The sequence below is a fragment of the Sander vitreus genome, chromosome 7, assembly GCF_031162955.1.
Source record: "Sander vitreus isolate 19-12246 chromosome 7, sanVit1, whole genome shotgun sequence".
Classification (NCBI taxonomy): domain Eukaryota; kingdom Metazoa; phylum Chordata; class Actinopteri; order Perciformes; family Percidae; genus Sander; species Sander vitreus.
Genome location: NC_135861.1, coordinates 7426140 through 7444287, shown reverse-complemented (window position 1 = coordinate 7444287; position 18148 = coordinate 7426140). Strand labels below are relative to the sequence as shown.

Below are 18148 nucleotides of genomic sequence, written 5' to 3'. Positions count from 1 at the left end.
GTAACAAAATGTTTTTGCATTTTAAGTAAAATGCCACCCTCCGATAGTCTTTTTCTCCGTTTGCCATCGTTCGTCCCTCAAATTTCCTTGTGTACTTCTACTTCAGTTGGAGATTTAAGATTTTTGAGACTACCTAGTGGGAGCACAAGGAAAATGGCCATCTTCAAATGTAGATATAGTAATGTAGACATCAACAGGTGCAAAGTGGTTTGGGCTGCCCAATTCTACCATCTATCAAGTCCACAAAGGGGCTCTCGCAGATGTTGCTGGAATCACCCAAATTTAGAAATAATAAACACATGGTAAAATAGTCAAATGCTTTCATTCATCAAGGCACAAACACACTTTTTTTTTTTTAAATTTAATTTATTAAGGTGACAATTTCTATATTACACATCTTTCATGTACATCAGCAATTTAAACGGAAAAGAAAATATAGTGTTACCATAAACCTCTTATTAAAACCTCTCTTTTACAAAAGAAAATTTGTTATTGACACCATTTACAACTTGTTTTCATATACAGGAGAGTGACAGTGGTTTAGTTGTACATGAAGGATTCTGAAGAACAAAACTAAAAAGAAGCGGTGAATTATGATATTCACATATTTGCTTAACTGCGATATCCCTGGGATTTTAATATGTAGTTGACCCAGAACAAGATTAAAACACTGCATTCGGGATAACAATCTGAGGCAAAGATGTAAATAGGCAACTTTATCAATCAACGTTTTCATTATGATACATTCGTAATATTACACTGACTTTGTCTCAGTAGTTGTTATCCCAGCTGAAGTCACAATTAGCCACCGAAACAGGGCATGTGTCATCAGCTCAAGTCTTATAGCTTTTCCAAACTAGTGCAGTTTCTTGAAAAAGAACTTCTCAAACTCCTCTGGTTAATTCTCCACAGCAGGGTCAAGAAGGACTGATCAGTGCCAGAGTCCAGACTATTGATTTGACCGTAAAGCCTATGTGGTCAATAATTCCTGCTGGCATCAAGGTGCTTAAAAGTCTCGCATTGCCAGACCTGCCTCCACAGCGCTGTGGAGGAGGGTCTGGCTAGTCCACACAGCATTCCAGGATGGGAGAAACACGTGCTCTGGTTTATTGGCATTTCTTTAAACCAATCACAATCGTCTTGGGCGGGGCTAAGCACCGGGAAAAGCCACGGTGCCGCTGCAAAATAGCCTCGGGAAGGAACTTGTTTTGGTGGAACGTGTACGTTCAAAAGGTTGTTTTAGTCGTGCAACAGAAAACTCAGATTGGACTACGATAGTCTAGCTAGCTGTCTGGATTTAACCTGCAGAGATCTGAGGAGCAGTTAACCATAGTCCTCATAAATCCACTGGAGTTTAAAATTACAACACAAAGAAGGCGGAAGGTAACGGACATCCGGCTGAAAAAAAAAGTAAAATCTGGCGGAATTTCCGACGGCAACGGAGCAATCCTGGAAGTGGAACGTCATTGATATAGACTACTAAAAAGGATACCTGATGCCTGAGAGTGGGGAAAAAAAGGGCTAGCTGGAGGCTAATGGCAAACACCATCTCACCATGCATGTGGAAACAGGGAGCCTAGAGCAACTAACAACCAGGACTGGATGCCCTACTGAGGAAAAGAACGTGGAGGGTTGTTTTTAGGAAAAAAGTTAATGTGCTATGTCAGAACACCCGAATCCAATGATCCTCAGTAACCACACCTGTCTTTTCAGTGTTAGGACACTCGAACATGAGCAACTGTACTATGTGGCGAGGTTTTTTTTTTCTCCATAAAATGAGATTAAACATCTTTTATAACTCCGTCACTGATCAGATATTGTGTGACATCAACCAAACCAAAAACGTGTTTGCAGTTATAATACAATAACACACTCAATGTTAGATTCTACATTGGTAAAGCATCTGGAGGTTTCTTTGTGCACACACATCTGTAATCAATGAACGGTAATCTACCAAAATTGGCTGTTCTCCATAATCAACTTACCTGAAATCATATCTTAAAGGGGTGATAGAAGGCAAAACCGATTTTACCTTGTCATAGTTGAATAACGACAGTTCGGTGGGTAAATAATACATACATAGAAGCTCAAAATCCCATTGATACCCCTTTACTATGCAAATCTCACATTTTGAAACTGCCGCTGAAAACGGGCGAATCTGAACAAAGCTAAAAGTTGACGTAAGCATCCCAACTCCTACTCTTTGTCACACCCCAACATTTGCATAGGCTACACCACTGACCTGAGGTCCGCTTAGTCTTCTGAATCTAGCTAGGTCATGCAGATCTCCAGAGGTCCGCTATTTAATTACTAAATTCACTTCTGAGACTTTTTTTATGCGAGAAATCAACTATGTAGAGGTCAAATATGGGCCGTTTTATGAAAATTGATGGCTAATTGCAAATTTTGTCCGACTGTGCGTCGCAGTTCAGCAGGAGCTCAGCAGGCTACGTGACAGCGGCCGGTGCTGCCTCGCCGCCCGGCATGTCCTACTTCATAGACTCCGGCTCGCTGTGAGCTAGCTGGATCTCCGTCACGAAGGGAAGCCAGCGGCGCCCCATACCCGCGCAAAGTCACCATTTCTGGGTTACTGGACTACAAAATGCCAAGGCCCTGATGGAGCTCCAGGGCCTGCAGCTAGCCGCGATCTTTACCCATAGGATTGAAGGGACAGTAGCAGCTAACGAAATCCCTAGCTAATGTTCACAAAAATGCATTAAATTGAAATCGGACACCATTGTTAGCTTTATAAGACCTTGGGGTAGATGTTATATAAGTGGCGTGACAAAATTCAAACTGTAAATATACTCTTGTTATGCCGGCAGAAAAAAACGGTAGTCCAGTAACCGAGAAACTGTGACTTTCACTGGGTATGGAGGTTGCCGTTTTCTCCTGAGTGTGGCGCTCCTAAAGTCTGACACGTCTTACCAAATTTGCAATTAGCCGTAAAACGGCCCATATTTGAGCTTTATATAGTTGATTTCTCGCATAAAAAAAGTCTCAGAAGTGAATTTAATAACAAATTAGCCCGACAAACAATGTATAACTTTGCAGTGTCTGAAATATGAGACCTGCTGTCTTGTCTCCAATGTGTTTCTATGTGGTTCGCTCAAACCAATCAGTGCGCAGCTCATCTAACTATTCATGAGCATACCATATTTGGAAGAAAAGCTCTTGTTCCAAATAGAGCCATATTCACAGGGTAGTTAAGGGCCTAATAAGAGAGCATTCTGGCTATTTTCAGCCCAACCAATGTTACATACCCTATTAGGAGACCTTAAGGAACAGTGTGAAATACCCTGTATAATCATTCTATCACCCCTTTAAAAAGGTGCTGTAGGTAGGATTGGAAGATCCAGGACTTAGCCAAAAAATTTGAACTTCTCAGTCCCTCCCCCTTTTCTGCTAAAGCCCAAAACATTCTCCTAAGCCCCTCCCCCCACAAGAGAGACTTAATGTGTGTGCATGAGCAGTGATTGACACGCAGTTATACACCCCCTCTGCCCATGATTGGAGCATCTGAACAGGGAGCTGTGGACTTTTGCAAATCGCACTACAGGCTGTTGGTGGTGTCAGAGGAGCCGGATTTCTTTTTAAATGACCTGCTTCATGTAGTTCTACTTGAACAAAGGGTCAGTTTCAGAAAATATGACAGAAAGTTAGTTTTATAAGTCTTACCTACTGCACCTTTAAACAAATCCTTAAAATTTAACACCTATCCAAACACAGTTTCACTGTGTTTCAGACCTTAATTTTGAAGCAGTTTCTTTGTAAAACAAAATGACATAAGAGGAATTTCGACTGCTACGAGGTTAAAATACTCCAAAGTAAAATGCTCCTTTAAGTGTAAAAGGGAAGACACAACTTTTAAATACCACACTGCATCTTTTTGAAAGCGATTTTTAGAAGGTTATTTATTTTTCCCCATTCACTTTATGGATGGCTGTGGGGCAAGAAGAGTTCAAATAAGGTAATTACCATAACTCACCGTTAAATGCTACATGCGTATTAGGAGCTACAAGCAATTTTTTTTGCAAAGTATGCATTCAAAGTGTTATTAAAACATTTTAACTAAACTTAAAAAAAGATTTAGTTTGACTTGCATTTGGTGTTTTTCACTTGTCTTTTGCGTGTTGTCGTTTTTTTTAAGGTCTGACACATTAAGTCAAGTACATCTTAAGTACTAAATAATAACAAATATCTTAAAATACTTACTTCATCCCACATGGATTTCTTCAGATCGCCCAATGAATTCAAATTAAGGAAGGTGTAAAATGTTTCTGAAGCTGATATTAAGATGAATAATTTAAGAAATACTCCCAGAATACTCAAATCCAAGATGTCCCATACCCCATCACAGCGTGAACTACGGCCCTATAAAACTAGGGTCAGTCTTCCACATTTGCCACCACTATAAATAATGGAGGCTACAACACTTTTCACAATTATTAAGCAATTCGTAGATCACATACTATAGAAGTGGGAACACAAAACACTTTCTTTCTTGTGTTTTATATTAGGCATGATGCCCAAATCTCTTTGCAGCACCAAGAGTGTCTGTTAGTTAAGCATTATTTTGGGGCACTCTTTATAAATTTACTATGACATAGCGATCATCTTATATTGTCACACGTTTCTTAAAAAAAGAAGGAATAAAAACAAGATCCACTTTAGTCATGAGTAGATATGCAGATGAAAGTGTGAGAGATTTGAGGATATGATGGGGAATGACAATGTGGATGATGCTAAAAGTGGATGCAACAAACCTTAGAGCAACAAAGTTAGCTTTTTGGTGAAACTTAACCCTTAGAAAAAAAAAAGCACACCCTCTTAATCTTGCCTTAAAATAAATACTTCGACATTTACCAGATGCTTTAATGCAGAGCAACTTAATAAGAATAAATCAGCTAGTCAAAGACACTTTGAGAAGACGCTACTGTTAGAACCTGTGACCCTTCTGGTTATGAGATTTCGACTGTAGCCCCAAGGCCACCCTGTTGCCTGCCATTGCATGATGATCATGTGCGGGGAGGAAAAACTACTGCAGTCCCATTAAAACAGATGTCACGGAGGGTGAGTTTTCAGGATCCCATGCATAATTTGCCACACATTCTGAGAGATTCGGAGCACCTTCTGTGTTTTGGTTTCAAAGAATACAAAATTTCCACGTACCAATCAAGCATTGAGAGGCCTGCTGCGAGCATGACGTAGACGCAAATCCCAGCTCCTGTGCAACAACATGCAGGCAACAGTCTCACACACACACCCATAGAAGTACCATACAGGTGTGTGCATGCATGCATGAGCAGAAACACATAAAACACCCGCTTTTTTCTGAAGGGGCTCCCTGATTTGAACTCTGGTGGTCTATATTCCTTCAGACTCCTGCACCCACTATTCAAACTTCTCCTGGTTTCTCTCACTCCTGTCCGAAGCCTTCTGTCTCCTCGATGGCAAACATCAGCTTCTCCTTCAGTTGTTCGTAGCTCTTGTAGGGTGGCAAGTCCAGTCTGTTGAAGCTGGGAAAGTAAAAATAAGAAAATAAATACTGCATTTCAGCTTAGCATATTCTTCTCTGGTCTTTATTCAAGGCAAGACCTCTTTTAGAATGAGCTGAATGAGCATCATACAAGACCCATAAAGAACTAAATTCCCCTTATACCCATAAATCCTTGCTGCTATGAGGGCTTTTCTTGTACCTGCATGGGATTATGTCCCCACGTATAACAACTAATCAAGCAAACAAACCAAACCAAACTAAACTAGGAAACACTATCGCTTCCTACAATGAACTGCTACAAACTTGGTCGGATCAAAGCTTAGTTAAGTAACAATGTCAACTTTAGGCGGTTGATCCACTGAGTCAATCTGCTGTAGTTTGCATGAACTCACCACTAGAGGATGGATACCCGGACATAAATATATTAATGCCTGTCGGGCTCGGGCCGGGCACGGACAGAAAAATTCAGCCCGATCCGCACTCTACTCACCACGTGTGACTTCTGGGAAGCCAGTTCTCTTTCCCCACCTTCTCAAGGCAGAACTTCTGGGGACCATTGCTTCCTGTAAAGAGAAGCACAGGTCAATAGGAGCTCGAATGATCATGGTTAATTTAACACACCATCACCAGTATGACAGTTAAAAGAAAGTGGGACAAACATAATCAGATCCCACAGATACATAGCCTTACAATCCAAGTTAGAAACGGCTGCTTCCAGCTCAGTCTGCTCCGTTTTTAAAACTGACCATTTTTACTGTCCTAAGTATCAAAACAAATGTATCTATTTCACAGTCACGGTAGTAAATAAACAGAAGACAGGCAAATGACGTATGATGTAATTATTACCCATTAGGTCGGCAAAGCCTCCTACAGGTAGGCGACAGGTACCGGTGACAAACTGCAGCAGCCTCATCCTCTTCTCATTGTCCATCTCCTTTATAAACTGCAGGACAGAGTGGCATTCTGTTTAAAACACTGAAATGTCACCAGACAAATGATACAAATATGCATTATACATACATGAATTATGCATAATATTAACAAAATCATAAATAAAGGACTGAGCAGGGAAAGATGGGTTAAGGGAATTAGCTAATAGCAGTGAGGGTTGGAAGTTGCTACATCCCTAGACCGCTGATTGCGGTTCACCAGCTCTGCTACCAACGGAGAGCCTACGAGAGAGTGCGTCTTCTTTGTAGAAGAGAAACGCCTTTATTGTATTGTAGAGAGCGAGGTCTTTCTCTGTGTGATCATTTTACAAGTAAACAAAGCCAAACTCACAGCACTGCTGTTGTCATTAACTTGTGTGTTTGGTGATTTTGTCAGATGATGTCACGGTTATGAAATCATGATTTTAGCAGTGAAAAAAAACAGAAACATACTGGGAACCAACTAATCAGCCTGCGCTCCAAAAGGGCACTGCACTAGTATAGCAATAATAAACAGACATATTAAACGTATACACAAAAAGTGGAAAACTGGTATTTGCTTATGGAATTCAATGCAGAAGCAACAACTTGTGATGTGCCTACAAATGTCTATTTTATGGGGGCATTTAAGGACTTATTTATATAGGACAGCTGAAGACATGAAAGGGGAGAGATAGGGGGAATGACATGCAGCAAAGGGTCGCAGGCCAGAATCGAACCCGCGGTCGCTGCGTTGACGAGTAAACCTCTATATATGGGCGCCTGCTCCACCAGGTGGGCTACCCAGGTGCCCACAAATGTCTATTTTTAACACAGTCCAAAAAATGTTGCCACATTTTCTTGAATTTGTCAGAGGAACCACAAAGTATGCATTTTAGCTTCTCTATTTGAAGGTGCTGCATTACGCAATTCACACATTTAAATTGGAAAATATTAAGGCACAACACATTAGATTCATTTGGACTTGTATTCATCATATCCTTACTGTACATTACAGTAAAATAAGTTAAATCGGTGACTGCTGCTGATGCACACCGACCTGCCAGAACCAGACGATCTGTTTGCTGCTTCGAGCGTAGTGTCTGTAGATAGTGTTTCTCTGCCAGTCTGCAAGGTCGATCTCCTGCATACCACACAGCATCACCTGGACACAGAGATTATTAATATTAAAATGTTCTACAACACAAATTCAATTGACAGAGCAGTATGTGCATTCCAGATGTCCGTCTCTTTTGTGCATCCTGTAGCACATTGGGTATCACGTAAATGATGAGTTTCCAGCTCATCCATACCTCAAGCTCTTTAGCATCAAAGTACTGCAGGTACTGCTGAGGGAGGACTTCGTTGAAGCCTTCAAAGAAAGCCTGTGTCTGCTCTTCCACTCCTCTGGACATCCTCCACTCTGCAACCAGTCTACGGGGCGAGACACAGCACACACACACACACACACACACACACACACACACACACACACACACACCATCTCATTAACCTCACAACACAAAAACGACATTAAAGCTATAGTGCGTAGTTTCTGTCTCTCCCCATGAGGAATTCTAAGTAATGCCTTCGCAAGCCTTCGGTGGTCGCACACGACCCCCACCCCCACCCCCTCCTGCACGCTGTTGCTAGTAGCCAAGGAGAACACGGAGGATTAAGAAAACATAATAGACTCTTCAGAAGAGGTAATGATCTTCAAGATTCAAGATTGTGCACACAACAAACAGTCCTGGCACATAGGAATTCTTGTGCAGGCTCTCTAAGTCAAGTAAACAGAGTTAAGGGCAAAGAAAAGCACACAGACTAAAATAGAAAAAGATTATACAAGGTAAATAAAACGAGACAAAACTTAGATAAAAAGAGGGCGAAAAATATAATAAATAATTATCAAATCATCTTTTCCAACATCGCTGTGTGTGTATTGTGTCCATGGAAGTAGGCTTAGTCCCAATAATGCTCTCTTCACTCAAGCTTCTGCACACGAAGTCGCTGGACTACAACTTTTTGTAAATACAGCCATACCGAGAAATACAAAGAGAGTTTTGTTGGGCTGATAGGCTTAATTAGCTTTGTATAAATTAGTTTTGTATCAACTCATATGGCAATGGCTTGAATGTAACAGATTATTATTATTATTATTATTAACTGATTGTAACAGATTGTAACAGATAAAATAGTCGCGCACTATAGCTTTAACACGGAGGTTCACTATGTGTTTAATTTTCAGAAGAAAAAAAAACTGCATTCTAGCCTATGAACGTGTGGAAAGAATTAAAACCAACGTGACATTTAAATTATTATATACCAAATTAAAAAGGCTGAATGAAAATGACAATAATCCACCTGATGTACTCCTCCTTGTTCTCCTCAGTGACTGGGAGGTCTCCTCCGTCTGGTTTCAGCTCGTGGGTGGAGACTTCCCCCAGGATCTCTTTGTCAACAGAGAAGTACATCTCCAGCCCACACTCCTCGATGTTGTTATCCCTAAAGAGTCACACATACGTTTACAGCACAACGGTTCCAACACTGAACGTCATCCATTCATACGTCTAACACTAAAAAAATGGTTTGAAAAGACATGGCAGACTCGCAGCATGTCGGTCAAAATTAAACAAGTTGCAGAAATGTGAAGAATAGTAGCAGAGGGGGCAACCAAACTGAGGACATCGCTAGTGTTTAGTGGTGCTCTACATACTACTGTAACAGGATCTGCTATAGAAGTGATTGGAATAGGGTTGTGCCGATGGACGATATCATCGTCCATAGTGATGGCTGACCGACATCACGATGGAGAGCCACCATCGAGATGCCACGCCCCCCACCCTGTCAGACACACTAATCCTAGTCGCGGGCGCTGGATGGGAAATTGACAACTGCGTCGGTCTTACCCTACAGTCACATTAGCTACAAGAGACAGAGACAAAGCGACAGGCTACCATTCATTTTCAATGGGGGTGGCTGTTTGCCAGCGACAAGCGACGAGCTTGCTGCTGCCACCAGCAAAGCGACAAAGCGACTGCCAATCGGAGTGAAGGCAGCGTGAGGGCAGCGTGACGTATGTCAGTGGCTCGAGTCGAAGAAAATAATTAAAGATGGCGGAAAACGCTTCAGGACATCGTATTTATGTATATATCTGATATGTAGCATTTTATCTCATATATTGTTACTTTTATCGAGTAATAAATACTTTTAAATCCAAAACCATCGTTCTTGTGACTTGACAATACCTCTGAAGTGACTTGTAAGACGTGGTTGCACTGGAGAATTTCTGTTTAATGTTGCCAAGCAACCAGGAGTAGGCTAGGCACGCCCAGGAGCGCCCACAAGCGAGTGCATGTCGCTCTCTTTTGTAGCAAATGTGACTGTAGGGTTAAACTAGCAAGGACACTTGCGTCGGGCTTTGCGCTGTGCTGCGCAGGGTGCAAGGTAGGGCCCCTTAAGTGGAAGCTACTTTTTTCATTTCCCTTATGTGCAACCTATTTATGAAAAAGACCATCGCTTTGAGCAGACTGAATTGGCTGTAGTGCTCTCTCTCTCTCCCTGTCAGCAGTAGCTCGCTCTACCTGGACTAGTAACGTATCAGCATGCGGTAAGGTCATGCTCTGCGCCTCGGCTTGGACACAGCGGTCTCGACCGAGAGAGAAAAGGCGTTAACGTGGAACGCTATCACACTTTCCTTTCTCCCCTCATTTGGACTAAGTCTGTGAATACTACTGTGTGCGTGCATCAATAAGTAAGTCTGATCTCCTGTAGGTATGGGACGATGTTCTACAGGATTTATGAATGTACGCTGGCAACAGTAGGCTAATTCACAAGGGTGCTATTTTATGTGTGAGCTAATATTGCGCATCTGTTCATTTATTGAATGCGTCATTCAGTGCAAATATAACCGAGAATGTAGTTTAAGCTCAGTAATGATGGTATATTAGGTTATTACTGTCGCTCTGTTAAAGGCAAACGTTCCACTGTACTGTCTTACGCAGATCACGGACATCTGATTGAGTATAGACCTTACGGCACCGTAGTTAAGTGAAAGTGGGTCAAGTTGTAATGTACTACCCCTACCAGCAGCATAGCCATGTAATACTGTCTATTTACAGAGGGCCTCTAAATGTATGTCTGATTGTTTCTATGTTAACTGTTAGCCCATAGTAGTAGAAAAAAATATTTATGTAAAGAGATATAGTAAAATAAAAAGTGCTTCCCTCATAAATCGACCGGAGTTTAAAATGCCAACACAAAAGGAAGCCCAAGGCAACGGCTATCCGGCCTAAAAGAGTGAAATCCGGCGAAACGTCAAGGATATAGACTAATCTAATGTAACTTGCTCTAAAAGTAGACCACCACCTCTCTCAAACTGCTGTCCACATGGCTCTGTGTACTCACTTGATCCACATGAGGGAGTTGTAGAACTCCTCGTCTACCGACTCCAGATCTTTGAGGGCCAGTGGCTTGTTTAGGATGCGCTTGTAAAATGGCAGTGAGAAACCAGTGTCGATGAACTTGCCGTGGAAAAGAGCCTGAGGGACAGAAACAAAAGCCGCTTAGTTGTTGTACTCTGTACAGTACAAAACCCTAAAACTACTCTTACAATTAGCTTTCTGGGCATACTAATTGATATAAACAAAACAACTAACCATGGCAATGAAGCGTCCTATGAACTTAAAATACTTGAGGTGGTCCGGGTTGATGTAAGAGGCAGGGTTGATCTGGAGACAGTAGTTATCTTTACCGGCATATTCAAACAGGCAGTACATGGGGTTTAGAACTTCATGGGACAACAGGAAGAACCACTCCCTGTAAAAGAGGAAACCACAGAAATGAGACAAGAGCCACATAGCTAACCAACCATCATCTTGCTACATACATACATACATACATACAAAAAAGTAGGGAGCATTTCATTTAGTGTAGATTTACATAAACAGTGTGAACTTATACAAGAAATACTGCAAATGGATCAGGTAATCTGCCAATATCCACAGACATCAGGAACACATACAACAAAAGTCCCCTAATGAGCCAAAAGTAGGAACACATTTCAGAAAAATTATGTTACAAAATCGAAGAAAAATCATCCTTTCAAAAAAATATCTAATGGAGACTTCTGCTGTAGAGGTTGTGGTTAAGACAAACATTGTAGAAGAAGAATTTAGTAGCAAAAAACTCTGGTTACAAAATATCAAAATAATTAATGAGGACCAAAGCAACTACAATAAACATAAAATTATTGAAACACCATAACACTACGTGCGCGTACACATTTACAACCATGTATGCTGAGCCACTTTTTAACTACCTGGCCACGCCTCCGTAGTCAAGGCCTTCTTCTCCTGGGAAGATTATCCATAGTCTCCTCCGCAGATCCTGAGCGTTGAAGCTCATTATCTAAAATGGAAACAATGTATTGATAAATTGGTGGTACTATCACTGTAATACACAACAGTAAAAACGGGGTTTATGTGGTCAGCCCGGTCGGATTGCCGCGAATCGTCTGGTCAGAGCAGCGGTCAGAGCGGCTCCAAGAACGGAGTTCCTCTCTTATTTAGCCAATCATCGCAACACGGAGTCCGTGTTGTTACAAAATCTTGGAGGTGCACGGCCGTCCAGGCTGATTGGGAATCATCATTTTCAAAAAAAAAAAAAAAAAAAATCAATCTGCTTCTTAATCACTCCCTGCACTTATCCTGTGTCATTGTGACAATGACAGATGTAGTCCTCTATTAGTTATGTTCAAGTACAGAAAAACTAACTGACTTTGAAAATAGTTTACAACTGCACCCCCATCCCTGTGGCATTAAAAATGTACCATTCTAAAATGCAGTGTTATTAACGGAGGTTAAAACATTGACATAATTAAATGTTTTTGGAGGTAATTACATAGATTATAAATTCCACTATGAAAGTATATCGACAAAGACAACACCACTTTAGCTAGAGGTAGATAGGCACATTCTCTAAATACCAGGCAAGGCAATGATCGGAGTGGTAAAGCAAATTTTCCCAGAGTTCAGTGAGCTCTGTGTGACTGCGTGGGCCACTTTACCTGCTGAAACGAGTCCTCAAACAGGGTTTTTCTGGTTACGGTGATCTTGATGTGTTGAGGCAATGACAGTTGCTGGAGAAAAGGGGAAATGTCAAACATTTAGAGGTCAAATGTGCTTTCAGCCGTGACATGAAAACACATATTGTTAGCGCACAGGCACCATAATTGGACTGGATTTGTGTGCCACAACTCTTACCTGGCACCAGAATCTGAAGTACTGTACTTTGGCTTTAAAGTCTCGAACGTAGGTGATCTGAGGTCCGTTTTCACTATGAAGGGAAAGAAGCACAGACTGTTAAGAGAGATACACACACACAGACACACACACACACACCTCAAGTATGTTATGCACAAATGATATTATCATGACTCGACTAAGGGTGTTACACCTGTGGGAATGTCAAACGAAAAGTATAAGAGACTAGTCATATCAGGATACTGCGTCACAAGTTCTAAACAGAGGGATTTCAGAGACAGTGACTCATTCTGCGTAAATAGAATTACCTGGGAGAAGAGCGCTAGCTGGTGCTGTATGTTCAATAAGGTTAGTGTCAAATAGAAACTAATACAAGCAAAATACTTTGGGTTGATAAAAAAATAACCTGAAAGAGAATTAGATCCCTATTTGCATCAAGTAAATATTTTTGTCTTAACACCAGCTTTCAGTTCGTTTTAAGAAGTTCATTCTTAACGTAATGGCTCAAGCACTCTGTGGTTTTCTCTGGTTGGAAACACACATCACTCATTCATCTCTGGCATGCAGAAGTGCTGGAAAGACTAAAGCCAGAATGTTATAGACGCTCTGCCCCGACAAGATGTTTTCAAGGTCTAATAGTTACATAGTAAGGAGCTAGCGGTACAAGTGTTTTACGATGTTTTTCTATCACCTAAAAAGAAAACTCCAGTAATAATCAATTAAATGTATTCAATCATCCCAGTTATTTAGTGACACGGTTATAATTTAACTTTTTGTTTATGTACCCACTTCCTCTAAACCTTCTTTGTTTCAAACATGTCAGTGATTTCCTAATTTCTCAGAATGTCTTTGGAAAGCAGGACACGTTTATAAAAGCTAGCTTGCTTGTGTCCGATTATTCCAAATCCAGTGGTTGGAAGCTGTGCTAGAATGTGGTTCATTTTTTTTCTAATAGATGCTGGTTATTGACAAATGGTCCGCAAAGCTTACTTGATGCTCCTTTAAGTTACAAAGTAATACTGCTGCGTGATTCTCAAGTCTCAACATTTTAAGGGAGGTAGAAAACTAAATGGTGTATGAGGACATACAGTGAGGATTTTCCAGTGCGAGGGTCGATGTAGGTGGTTGTTCTCCTGTTGTGGTCTACGAAGTAGGGTATGCCATCTACAGTGAACCTCATCTCCCAGCCCTCTGGAAGTGGCTTCTCATTCAGCACACTAAAAAAAATAGATAAGATTAACATTTAGTGTTTCAGGAGAACCTAAAATCATAAAGCAAACAAATGACTGCAATATGCAAGTGTAGTGCTAAATGCCAATACGCAGGTGATCTGAAAAGACAGCTGTGCAACATGCAAACTAACCCCTGCGTTCGTGGGTCCTCCCACTGCGTTGTCCGCGTAGAATGATGTACAAAATAAACTCTGCCATTAGTGTCTGTTCTCTTCTCTGAAAAGACAGTAACAAAACAAAAAACAGAACAATTAGTCCATTATTCAACTTAGAAAAAAAGTTTCAATTTAGGGTGCCCACTAAGTCATTTAACTTAATAATTTTTGAGACATTGGAGGTATTCAATAATTTCCCCCACGCCCTCTGTAGTAGCCTTAATTTATGTACTTAAGCCTCTATGCAAAATCATCCCATCATGTGTACTGAAACGCAATAGTTCCTGTTGCACATTTGTTATATTTTACCATTTGAAGTGAGACGCAACACCTACTAAACTACTTTATTTGTAACACATGGTACATTCTCCTGCGTTGCGTGTTATTATGAATATTCAAATAAACAGTCCGTCATAACCAAAGATAAGGACTCATACATACACCTAGAGTTTAACAGAATGATATTCAACGATTCAAATGAGTCCCGTGGCAAACATCTGGAGGTATCATTGTGTATTAACAGGGCTGTAAGAGAAGGAGCCAGCTCAGAAGCAAATGGCTAGAAGGTTGGAGAGCAAATCCCCGAGGTAGATCAAGGTCCAGTCTCAGCCAAAAGGCCCCAGATGAGGACAATTAAATTGTGTAATGGTCAGATTAGTCCACAGATCAAGCAATAAATGCAGAAACAGTTGAGTGTTTTGTTTATTGGCTTGTTTTTGGTGAACAGGAAGTAATGCAACACATAGCTTTCCTGTTGAGTACACAGACATGCAATTTCACAACTACAGTATTAAAGTATTGTATTTAATCATCTTGTATATGGCATTTACGTGAAAATGTGTAGGATCCCAGGTTTGTTTTCACAATTACAGAAGTTTAATGAAGTGGGCCACCGTGTCTAAAAGGAATTTAGCTGCAATTCTGAGTTACACAGGTGCTGGAACTCATTGTTGAAAGCTACTTATCTTAAACAAACAACAAACTCCTTGATTAAGTTCTTAAAGGAAAAGTAATATGGTGTAATTTGACACATTAGTACATTGGAATAAAATCTCAGTGAAGTCTCAGCAATGAAATAAATGGTGAATGTTTACTGTAGGTTACATGATGCCTGTGTATTTAAAACAGTCTTACCCCATCCATGTGGCAGAGGCCCAAGAGGATCAAAATCCTTATTCTGAGTGGCTGAGCCCTGGTCTTGTAGCTGCACAGCAGAGAATCAGAATCAGTCATATGAATACAAAAAGTATTTAAAAAGGACAACTATAATGTTTTGTGAGTTAATGCACAAACAAATAAAATTGAGTTACTTTGGTTATAAGAACATATGAGGGAGAAGTCCGATTTAATAACAAATATCAGCTTGAACCAAAGTAACACCTTTAAAGCGTAACTTTCGCCAAAATGCAACCTAGGGTCTTTTTGTGAATGTACCCGAGTCAAACTTTCGTTTAAAAGCATAATTAGGACGGAAGCGCCACTTTTAAGATTTACCGTATCTTCGTTTTTCGGTCAAATGGCCTTTTGAATGGGAGTGCTAGGGGCACTTAGTGCACATAGTTGCTCAAAACCTCTTTTTAGTAAACTCTGTGTACACAAACAATGTTCTCAACACTTTCGTTCATGTGTAGAGCCCCTGGCGATACTTTGAGCAAAGTTTCATGTTGTGTCGAGCCTTCTTAGTGTTTTAAAAATAGCTATTTTGAGGCTAGCATAAAAGTGCCCCTAGCACTCCCATTCAAAAGGCCATTTGACCGAAAAACGATAATACAGTAAATCTTGTGTGTGACGCTTCTGTCCTAAATATGCTTTTAAACGAAAGTTTGACTCGGGTACATTCACAAAAAGATCCTAGGTTGCATTTTGGCGAGAGTTACGCTTTAAGCTAGTTGTTTGACAATCAGTAGTGTTTGTCATTAACAGTAATGTCACACACAAACAAACACGTTACTGCAGACTATGTAAATACAAACATATATGGGTAGGCTGGCATGGGGGTGTGGTGGAACGGTGTGGGGTGGCATATTGAGGGGTGGGGGGGGGTACAGATGGATGTGTCTAGGGCAGTGCAATTAATCGATTTTTAATCATGATTACGATTTCTGCTCCCAACGATCCCAAAAAACGGAGTAATCAAGAAAAACGATTATTTTGGACATTAGGTTTTGCAAGTCAACTCTTATTTTGTCCTGTGTTCTGAGTGGAGAAAGAAAAGCTCAAACGGGAAAAGTATTAGAGGGAACTTTCAAAGTTCAAGGTGTTTTCACTGTTAATTTGTTTTTTCAAATTCAATAACTACAACGTCTTTCCAATAGTCAACGAGTAACCCTGTAAAATAATGATTGATTTCAATATTGACCAAAATAATCGTGATTATGATTCTTTCCATAATCGAGCAGCCCTAGATGTGTCTTGTATGTTTATGTGATTTATGTATTTTAATGTGGCAATGTTTAATGTTTGTTTTTATGACTGTTTAAAAGCCCTTCTGGGGACGGGCATTGCAAAATAGCTATAGCTATAAATGCTGTGACGCTGTACATTGGAGATGTGTAGCACAAATGTCTACGTCGTAGCATCTGTCCCTATTCAAATAAACATGAAATGAAAACAATAAATACTTTACCTAAACTATAACCTTGTTCTGCCTAAATAATTAACAGTTACTGGGTTACAGTGTGCATTGATACCAGTAAATGTATTAAAGTATCAGCCCGAGGTGAAGATTTCTAGCCTGCAAAGCTAGAAATTCTCAGCTAAAACCTTTTCAAACACTTTATCTCATGAACTGATGGAGCGGACGCACTACTGTGTAATTACAGGACATCCGGAAGGCTGTGTCGCCGTATTCCAGTTTATTAACGCCCACATAAACACACAGTATCTCATAACAAAGAGGAAGTCTCACCCCGAATATGAACCTCTGGTTGAACTGCTGCATGGCGCCCTGTAGCTGGCTGCGCTGGTGCTGCCACTGCTCGTAGTTACGCACCGTCTCCATTGTGGGACGCTGCCACGTGGTGGTTCGCGTCATGTGATCGACAAAGTAGACCCGCCCCATCTGGTCAACACGACGTTCCCAGCTAAAAACAAATGACACAAGGAGAGGAAACGGCGGGAGAAAGGAAAGAGTGAGTTAAGGGTAGACTGGCTACAAACATAAGAATCTCAAAACCATTATGAAATATTTAAACCAATTATTCTAGCTCAGTGATTTTAAATGTAAATTGTTACTGGAGTTTAAGAATCTAAACTTTCTATACAACTAGTACAATACATACAACTAATATATTTGATAAGCAGTCATGTCAAGAAAGACTGAAAAAAAAGAGCAAACATGTTAAAATATGGTGCTATGGTAAACACAATCCATTGGATCCACATTACCCAACTGGTTCAAATGGGGGAGAATAAAACAAAGTAAATTATCAACGTGGTAGATGAACAGGGCACAGGATCAAGCCGTATGCTGCTCTCCGCAAATTACACAAGACAGTCCAGCCAAAGAGAGAAAAATACAGAGGCCCTAGTGATGGGACTTTTGCAGCATTTTAATATCTGCAGGATGTGTACCTCAATTCTCTGTAGAATTTGAAGGGAGACTGTCCTAACAGGATAAACTGCCTGTATTTTTAAGGTAGTTAAAAAGGTACCCTGTGGCGTTAATGTTTCTTGGCATGTTACTGCCACCAACTGCAGCATGAACCCATCACCCTCATGACGTGTACATCCTTGTGCTTGGGCAAGTAGAGCACAAGATGCAAACAAGACTCCACAGGTAGTTACTGATCAAATGCAATGCGGTCTTTCTGCCAGCATCTTTGCCAATTAATTCGGATGATGAGGTGTGGCGAGCAAAACTGCTAGTTAGAGGATTTGTGTGAGAAAATAGCCAAGTTGGTGGATACAGGAACGGTGGACAGCAGTTACTGTAATTCATAAATACATGTAATTGGATGGAGAGATCCTCTTATTTGATCTAAAAATAGATTCTATCCTATAAATAGAATCCAAATACCTTCAAACCTTCAACAGCGGGTCCTCAGAGTTCCTACAGGGTTGGGCCACAAAATTATTGTATGATAATCTT

The 18148-nt window shown here is 40.6% G+C and overlaps 1 protein-coding gene across 3 annotated transcripts in view; it reads right to left on the bottom strand.

The window, feature by feature from the left end:
- Window positions 1-360: 360 nt before the first annotated feature.
- The window catches only part of itchb (itchy E3 ubiquitin protein ligase b), a 33099-nt gene continuing 15311 nt past the window's right edge, over window positions 361-18148 (bottom strand). For all 3 annotated transcript variants that reach the window (XM_078254370.1, XM_078254371.1, XM_078254372.1), the window contains 15 exons: window positions 16967-17141; window positions 15193-15262; window positions 14035-14119; window positions 13760-13888; window positions 12672-12744; window positions 12476-12547; window positions 11729-11817; window positions 11067-11226; window positions 10816-10949; window positions 8773-8913; window positions 7722-7842; window positions 7469-7573; window positions 6347-6443; window positions 5991-6063; window positions 361-5519 (listed from right to left, as the gene is read on the bottom strand). In XM_078254370.1, coding sequence (XP_078110496.1) covers window positions 5420-5519; window positions 5991-6063; window positions 6347-6443; window positions 7469-7573; window positions 7722-7842; window positions 8773-8913; window positions 10816-10949; window positions 11067-11226; window positions 11729-11817; window positions 12476-12547; window positions 12672-12744; window positions 13760-13888; window positions 14035-14119; window positions 15193-15262; window positions 16967-17141 — 1624 coding nt within the window. In that variant the 3' untranslated portion in view covers window positions 361-5419. The remainder of the gene's footprint in view (window positions 5520-5990; window positions 6064-6346; window positions 6444-7468; window positions 7574-7721; window positions 7843-8772; window positions 8914-10815; window positions 10950-11066; window positions 11227-11728; window positions 11818-12475; window positions 12548-12671; window positions 12745-13759; window positions 13889-14034; window positions 14120-15192; window positions 15263-16966; window positions 17142-18148) is intronic.